At 46.3% G+C, this 9003-nt stretch overlaps 1 protein-coding gene across 1 annotated transcript in view; it reads left to right on the top strand.

Annotated features, from left to right (window-relative positions):
• The window catches only part of RNF213 (ring finger protein 213), a 148406-nt gene that overhangs the window by 77455 nt on the left and 61948 nt on the right, over positions 1-9003 (top strand). The window contains exons 15-18 of the mRNA XM_011933207.1: positions 633-813; positions 3446-3619; positions 3958-4107; positions 7946-8571. Of these exons, the coding sequence (XP_011788597.1) occupies positions 633-813; positions 3446-3619; positions 3958-4107; positions 7946-8571 (1131 nt within the window). The remainder of the gene's footprint in view (positions 1-632; positions 814-3445; positions 3620-3957; positions 4108-7945; positions 8572-9003) is intronic.

Consider the following 9003-nt stretch of genomic DNA (forward strand, 5'->3'; position numbering starts at 1 on the left):
ATCTCCTGACCTCGTGATCCGCCCGTCTCGGCCTCCCAAAGTGCTGGGATTACAGGCTTGAGCCATCGCGCCCGGCCTCTTTTATCCTTTTAAATGTCAGAAAGTATCTATTATAAATTAACCTTGTGGTTTTTACTAATTACTGAAACGTTTTGCAGAGACTTTGAACCTAAGGAAGAAAAATATTATTTCTCGGAGGAGAATTAAAAAGAGAATGAAAATGTATATGTTGTCTGTAGGCAGCTTTTTAAAAGAATTACATTTAGGAACATAAAATATATGCTATATTAAGGGTTTATTCACTTTTGGTGTTTTTCATGACATGAGAGTGCAACAAACATATAGAAACTGGCAGTTAGCCAGAAGGAAGGAGGGTGACTGGTTGTGTTGGTGTGTGGTTGTGTGTGTGTCTTCAAATCTCTGGTGCTGGACACTTAAGGAGGCAGTATACAAGGAAATGAAAATCTTCTAAGAAATGTGAAATGTTTCACTGTCTCGCTCTTTTTGTGGCCTTATAAAACAAGTTACAGTAGATTTCTGAAATGCTATTGAGTAGGTAATTTGCTTTTGTTATTTCAAAACAAACTAATGAAAAACTTCTAAATGTCCCTCTTTTATGAATTTTCTTATAGTCTCAGACCAGTATCCTTCGGGGGCTCTCTTGCTGTAATCTGCAGAAATTTGGTACCCTCTTGTCTGCTGTGATCACGAAGTCCTGGCCTAGGAAAAATGGGGAAGCCGTGGACAACTTGGATGACATTTTAAAACATCTGCTCACGTGGGCAGATGTCAAGCATCTCTTCAAATTGTGTGGTATGTTTGCGGGAGTGCTGGGAACATCAGCTCAGTGAAGGTGGTGCCTTTCTGACTCTGGGAAAGGTGGGAGGCAGAAGATTTGACATGATGATACTGAATTGGGATGGGCTGACGTTAGACAAAGGCTGCAGTTTGGACAGAGAGACTTTGGAAGGCTCAGAGTGTCTTGCGTTGTACATAATGACTAATGCTAACAGCCACTATTCATTGAATGCTTGCTGCACCCTAGTGACTGTACTGGCCCAGTGCCCTTGAAACAGCCCTTCTGAAAGTCCCCTTTAAGGTCCCCAATTATCAGATCAGGAAACAACTGGAGAATGCATTGTGACTTACCTAAGGTCTCAAGGATTATAAGTAGTAAAAACTAAAATCCAGACCCAGGTATGTCTTGCTTATTTGGAGATCAGTGTAGAATGTCCAAGCCAACACTGATGACCTCAACAGAAAGTGAAGCACTGGGCTGTCTGATTTCCCACCCAGCCCCCGCTGCCCCAGGTGTTTTGTGATCAAGGAGGGAGAGAGACATTCCATCCTAAACACGTTAGAGTCCAGTTGACCTGCGAGACCTTAGATTCCTCTCTCTTAGCGAGAGGGCACCAGATGTGGATCAGCCAAAATCAATGCTGAGCTTCCTACGGATCCGGGAAGTTGTGGGGGTCAAATAACTGAATTGATATGGGAGTGCGTAAGTGAAAGCTGCTCTCTTGAAAAGATCATTTTTGTGTTATTTGTGTATGTTTGTTTGTTTGTTTATTTATTTTTGAGACAGAGTCTCGCTCTCTCACCTGGGCTGGAGTGCAGTGGTGGATCTCAGCTCACTGCAACCTCTGCCTCCCAGGTTCAAGCGATTCTCCTGCCTCAGCCTCCCAAGTAGCTGGGATTACAGAGGTGAGCCACTGTGCCCGGCAATTTATTTATTTTTAAAACAAGATCTTCTCTGTTGCCCAAGTTACATGTAGTGCAGTGATGCCATCACTGCTCACTGAAAGCCCCGACCTCCCAGGCTCAAGTGATCCTCCTGCCTCAGCCTCCCAAGGGGCTGCTACTCCAGGCATGCACCACCATGCTCAGCCTGTTTATAAGTTGGATAGAATTTTTTAGAGCACTTTTATGTGTACAGAAAAATTGAGCAGAAACTACAGAGTTCTCATCTGTCTCCCCCACCATCACACAGGCAGTACCCTGGTATTAACATGCAACATTAGCGTGGTGCTTTTGTTACAGCTGACAAGCCAATATTGATACATTGTTATTAACTAAAGTCCATAGTTTACGGTAGTGTTCATTCCTGGTGTTGTCCATTCTCTGGGGTTTGGATAAACCATGGTCTGTGTCCTCCATTGCAGTATCGTACAGAATAGTTTCGCTGCCCTACAATATCCTCTGTGCTCCAGCACCCGCCCCCCCATTTCCTTTAGTCTTTTCCGGAACGTCCTATAGTCGGAATCTTATAGGATGTCGCCTTTAGACTGGCTTCCTTCACTTAGTAATATGTATTTATGTTTCCTCCATGTCTTTTCATGGCTTGAGAGCTAACTTCCTTTTACTACTGAATAATATTCCATTGTATGGATGTGCTACAATTTGCTTACCCGTTCACCTAATGAAAAGGCATCTTGGTTGCTTCCAAGTTTCTGCAATGATTAATAAAGCTACTGTGTTGGTATGTTATGGTGCAGATAAGCTTCTTCTCCTAATACTATATGGCTCTAATATTACTGGGAGAGAAATCCTCTGTGGTTAAAGTAAACATATATAAAAATTCTGCCCTCTAAATTTATCACAAAATCAATTCCAAGATTTTACAAGATAATGAAGGTGTACTGAGTATAAAGTTATCACATGGCTGTTTTTCTCTTTGCATATGCTATGAAAAGTCTCCCTAAGATCATCATGATATGCTTTGCTAGGTATGTCTGCATCCCTGGTACAGTTTCTTTTGCTGTAGGTATTCCTAGGGTGGGGGCTTTTTAAAGAAGATTCTGCGTATTCTATTTAAAAAATATATTCAGGCCAGGTGAAGTGGTTCATGCATATAATCTTAATGCTTTGGGAGGCCAAGGCGGGAGGATGTCTTGAGCCCAGGAGTTTGAGACCGGCCTGGGCGACAAAGTGAGACAAAAAATTGTCTCATATTGTCTCTACACAACTTTTTGAAAGTTTGCCAGCCTTTGTGATGTGCAGCTGTATTCCTAGCTACTGGGGAGGCTGAGGCAGGAAAGTCAGAGACTGAGGTTACAGTGAGCTACGGTCGTGCCACTGCACTCGAGCCTGGGTGGTAGAGTGAGACCCTGTCAAAAAAAAGAAAAAAAGGAAGTCAGTCCGTCCGTACGCTGAAGGGGACGTGGGTTTTAACCTGAGAAATGTCTCCCAGCTGATTTTGGCCATTGAGGGAGTCTGCTTCGTGGACAAAGAAGTTATTCAGGGGATGAATCTGGGCAAGACCTAACCGTCGTGGGGGAAAGCAGAGGGGAGTGGAGTGACTGGCGTATCTGGAGACACTGGCCAGCCGTTGCCTGTGTTTGGGGAAATGGGGGCAGAACAAGAGGTTATTTGGAATTCCCATGGTGTCGGCAATGAGGTGGGAGGTGGGGGGCCCACTGTTTAACTATGTTGTTCATCTGTTCAGGAACCAATGAGGAAATACTAGCAAATATTACAAAGGATGGCAAGAAGTTGATGGCTGCTGCTGACTCTGTGTTCACGAAAATTGCTGGTGACCTCCAAAATGGAACGATTTTAGTTGGACAACTGAAGCTGATTATAAAGCACAAGAATCAGTTTCTTGACATCTGGCATCTGAGTAAGCATCAAGTCGAGATACGCCCTTCAGGCTCCTGAGGCATTAAGTAGCTTGAAGATACGTTTGTGTTTGCGTGTGCATTTTTGTAAAGGAGATGATCACCTCAGCCTTAATAATGAGTATCTCTTCTTGCCCGTAAGTTGATAGGGGTGGTTTATAATTCTCCAGAACATCACGGGAAAGTGATAAAATAATGGCCATCTGGAAAAAGTGGCTGTGCGTAAAACTGTCCTAGTCCTTGTCCTGGTGGCGGGGAAGGTGGGGCACATTCAAAGCGTTGCCATGGAAAATGGCATCTGTTTGCTGTAGTGGGTTACTTTGTTGTTGTTGTTTTCCAGAGGAAAAGAGTCTTTCACCCCAGGATGAAAAATGTGCTATGGAGGAAGCACTGGATTGGAGAATGGAGGAACTGTTATTTCTAGAGAAAGAGAAAAGATGTGTGGATAGTCTCCTGAAGATGTGTGCGAATGTGAAACACCTAATACAAGGTGGTATTCCTGAGAAGCGGACGAAGCTGAGTGCTCTCAGAGGGTTGGAGGAGAAGACAGTAGGAACGGATCACAGTAGCAGATCTGTATTTTGGAGAGAAGGCTTTAAAATTTTTTTTAAAATTTGCATTTGCTGGGAGATCGCTTTCACCTCTTTTAGATTCTTCTTTTTGGTATTTATGTCCACATTTCCAAATAACATGCTTAAATGTCCCCTTGATTTTTCCGGCATCAGCCTGAGCTGCTGATGCCCGCTGCGGAAGATGAGGGCTTAGAGCCACGCGTTTCTGGCCTGTGCCCTGCACACATCACCTTTCTACCTCCTGCTGCTCCCTGTTTTCTCACAGCGGAGTCGCATCATTGTTTGGGGTTAAATCATCAGGACCCATACGGATCAGAAGTCAACCACGAAAGAAACCGTGATCCTTTTCCACGTTTTGCACAAACTCTCTGTTTTCCACAGAATTACATTTCCTGTCAAATGCTGTTTTCATCATGTTAATGATATGCTGTTTTCATTGTATGCATTTCTAATTCATCCTCATCTCTGCCGAGTGTCTGAATTTCCTTGAAGATCCTCGGTTTGACCTTTGAGAAGGAGCCTGCCAACCCTGGGCTGCAGACGTGGGGTGCAGTCTCCCTCTACCTCCTAGGGAGCCTTCGCCTCAGGCCTGGGTTAGACGGGGTTCCCGTGACCCCGCACCCCACGTGCTCTTGCTTCCTCTGTTGGCAGAGCACACCCTCACTGGCTTCCTGAGAAAAGGGGGTGTAAGAGGTTAAACCCTCGAATCCTTGCGTGCCTAAAGATGTCTGTCCTTGGCCCGGCGCGGTGGCTCACGCCTGTAATCCCAGCACTCTGGGAGGCCGAGGCGGGCAGATCACGAGGTCAGGAGATTGAGACCATCCTGGCTAACACGGTGAAACCCCGTCTCTACTAAAAATACAGAAAACCAGCCGGGCGAGGTGGCGGGCGCCTGTAGTCCCAGCTACTCGGGAGGCTGAGGCAGGAGAATGGCGTAAACCCGGGAGGCGAAGCTTGCAGTGAGCCGAGCCCAGATCGCGCCACTACACTCCAGCCTGGGAGATACAGCCAGACTCCGTCTCAAAAAAAAAACAAAGATGTCTGTCACCTTCCTAGGTCAGTCACTCGGCTAGGTCTAGAATTACAGACTGGAAATCATTTTCCTTCTGAAGTTTCAATGTGCTGTGCCGTCACTGCGTCCACGGCGTGGCTATGTATGGAGAAGCCCAATGTGGTGCCCATTACACGTCCTTCGTGTGTGACCTGTTTTCTCTTTCTTGAAGCTCTTGAACTCTTTGTTACTCATATTCTGAAACAATAACGTGTCTGGGCCTGGATCTGTGTTCCGTCGAGGCTGGGTCTGTTGGCTCCCACCTGTAATCTCAGCACTTCGGCAGGCCAAGGCAGGAGGATTGCTTGAGCCCAGGAGTTTGAGACCAGCCTGGGCAAGGTCTTGACCAGCAAGACCCCATCTCTAAAACAAACAAATAAAAAAATACAAAAATTTAGCCAGATACAGTGGCGCATGCCTGTAGTCCCAACTACTCAGGAGGCTGAGGCAGGAGGATCATTTGAACCTGGGAGATCAAGGCTGCAGTGAGCCGAAATCATGCCACTACACTCCAGCTTGGGTGACATAGTGGGCCTCTATCCCCCAAAAATAAAATATTTTCAGTCCCCTCTGTTGGGTATTAATAGCTAGGCCTTTCAAATCTAGACGTCAAAATCCTTGAGTTCTGGGAAATTCCCTTGAATGATTTAATTTTTTCTTCTCTTGCTGGAATTCCTGTTAATTGGATACAGGACCTCCTGGATGGTCATCTAACTCATCATTTTTCTCTCCAGTTTTCCATCTGTTTTTCGCTCTTGTCTTGAGAGATTTATTCAGAACCAAACTTTCTGCTAACATTTTCATGTCAGCTTTCCTGTATATATATTTAATGTAAAGGAATTCTTTTTCTCAGAATGATCCTTTTTAAATTCTATCCTGTTCTGGTTCACGTTACAGGATCTTCCCTTCTGGGTTATTCACAGTTTTGTTTTGGAGGTTTTGCTTTTCCTTGCATCATGTGCTGCTTCCTCCAGGTTCCTTTCACTTGTTGATTTATTTTGATTTTCCTCCTATGTCTGGACATTCTTGTTTGTCTGTAAGAGAAAGCCCTCAAAAGTGGGTTGGCCCTCTGTGGGGTGCTGCCGTGGGGTACCGTGGTTCGGCCTGGAAGTTGGCCTGTCTCCTGAGGTCTTCTGTCTCCCGTCTGGAGGGTGTGGGCCTGGCTGCCAGGTTTCTGGGAGTCAAGAGAGAGAAGCGGGCTGGCGGACCTCGGCACCCTATGTGCAGTCCTCCCATGGCCTGTGTTCTCAGTGTGGTTCTCCGCCACCTCCCTCTGTCCCCTGTGCTTCACGCCCCCTCCTCCTTACCCCTGAGATTGGATAATTCATGTCTTCTGTTAGCTTCCTGAGAAAGGGGATGTGTCTAGAAATGCCCTTTTTTCTGACATGTATCTGTGGCCTCCAGTCCACACGCCCCTCTGCATTATCCTTTCTAGAAAATAAAGCATCTGTTGGCTGCTGGGGTGAAGGAGGGGTCCACCTGCCGTGTCAGGGCATTGGGGTGACAGTGTGCTGGATGGACCACGTCTTTTTTTTTCTTTTTTGAGACAGAGTCTTGCCCTGTTGTCCAGGCTGGAGTACAGTGGCGCAGTCTCGGCTCACTGCAACCCCTGGGTTCAAGTGATTCTTGTGCCTCAGCCTCCCTAGTAGCTGAGATTACAGGCATCTACCACCATGTCCGGCTAATTTTTTGTATTTTTAGTGGAGATGGGATTTTGCCATGTTGGCCGGGCTGGTCTCGAACTCCTGGCCTCAAGTTATCCACCCGCCTCAGCCTCCCAATGTGCTGGGATTACAGGCGTGAGCCACTGTGCCCGGCCTGGACCGTGTCTTAAACAGACTTTGAACCCAGCCTTCCTTGTTTCATCACCACCTCCCAGTTTGCAGTGACCTGCACAACGTGTGTCTGCTTTTTGGGAATCCTGTGACATAAAACGCTCAGCTCTCAGCGTTGGCCACTGTGACCCCAGGACGCCATGTTGTCAGGCCTCATATGTCATTTACCACTGGTGCAGCTCGTTTTCAACTTCTAAAATTTTGTTCCTGTTATCCTGTTCACTATTCCTCCTCCTGTCCTTGTCAGTTTATGACTTCTTATTTTTTTTATTTTTTTCTGAGATGGAGTCTCACTCTGTCACCCAGGCTGGAGTGCAGTGGCGCAATCTCGGCTCACTGCAGCCTCCGCCTCCCAGGTTCAAGTGATTCTCCTGCCTCAGCCTCCTGAGTAGCTGGGATTACAGGTGCACTCCACCACACCTGGCTAATTTTTGTATTTTTAGTAGACACTGGGTTTCGCCACGTTGGCCAGGCTTGTCATGAACTCCTGACCTCAGGTGATCCTCCTGCCTCAGCGTCCCAACATGCTGGGATTACAGGTGTGAGCCACTGCGCCCAACTAGTTTATGACTTTTTAAATACAATTTATATTCTGTCATCGGAGTGGGGTTTGGCAAAGAGAGTAAATAGATGTGTGTTTTCACATTGCCATCTTTATCCAGAAGTTATGATGCTTTCTTTATCATGAATATTGGTTAACAAGGCCAAGCGGGGAGGGAAAGACCTGTGAATTCTTCCCAAGAAAGAAATCCTAGCAGCTGTGTGCTCTTGAGTTCACTCAGAGAAGTGAGAGTAAGTCTTAGGAAGGTGAAATCAAATGGAATCATGATTAGACCTTTGACTTCTGACGTTTTCTTTTGGTTTCTAAAGTGGACTTTGGAGAGCTTGCAACAAGACACTCACAAGACCTCAGCAGTAAAAGATTAGATGAAGCCGTGACAGTGAGACTGCCCACGTCCTCGAACTCACAGAGGGAAACGCATTACCACCTGAGCTCCCAGGTCCGAGAAATGGCTGGGAAGATAGACTTGCTCAGAGACAGCCACATCTTCCAGATCTTTTGGCGGAAAGCCGCAGAGCCGCTGAGTGAGCCTCGGGAAGAACAGGAAGCCGCAGAGTTGCTGAGCGAGCCCGAAGAAGAATCAGAAAGGCACACCCTTGAGCTTGAAGAGTTGTATGACTATTTGTATCAGCCTTCTTACAGAAAGTTCGCTAAACTGTGCCAGGATCTCAAGTCAGGAAAGGTCACCCTTGCAGAGATTGATGTCATCTTCAAGGACTTTGTGAATAAATACACGGACCTGGTTTCAGAACTTAAGATCATGTGCACTGTGGACCACCAGGGCCAGCGGGATTGGATCCAGGAGCGAGTTGAACAGATCAAGGAATACCATCACCTGCACCAGGCTGTCCACGCAGCCAAGGTCATCTTGCAGGTCAAAGAGAGCTTGGGACTGACCGGTGACTTCAGTGTTCTCAGCACTTTACTACATTTTGTAAGTTACTTGCTAGGGACTGTGGGGGTTTGGGGGGCATCCTGCCTCCGGCTCTTCAGGAAGCTTGGGCTTTGTGGCTTTGAAAAGCGGGGTGGATGGCTTCGCGCTTCACTCAGGGGTTCCTGTGTGTGTGGTACTTGAGGCCTGAATATCCCAAGGGCTTTGTTTTTACCTTTGTTTATAAATAAACTCCCTACCTTAGCCAGAGGGAGTTTTCTTGGGTCAGTATGAAGATCAAGAACTCAGGAAAGGGCAACATTCCTCTTTTCATAACCAGGCATTTGTAAAGGGTCATAGGCTCTCTTCAGGTTACAGAAGCCAAAAAGAAAAACACTTTGTCGACTGCCCAGCTGCATCTCCCAGTTCCACCCAAAAGCCGTAAATCAGTTGTTTCTGTTAGTCTTTTTTTTTTTTTTCTTTTTTTTTTTTTTT

This window comes from Colobus angolensis, unplaced genomic scaffold (genome assembly GCF_000951035.1).
Source record: "Colobus angolensis palliatus isolate OR3802 unplaced genomic scaffold, Cang.pa_1.0 Scaffold1, whole genome shotgun sequence".
NCBI lineage: Eukaryota > Metazoa > Chordata > Mammalia > Primates > Cercopithecidae > Colobus > Colobus angolensis.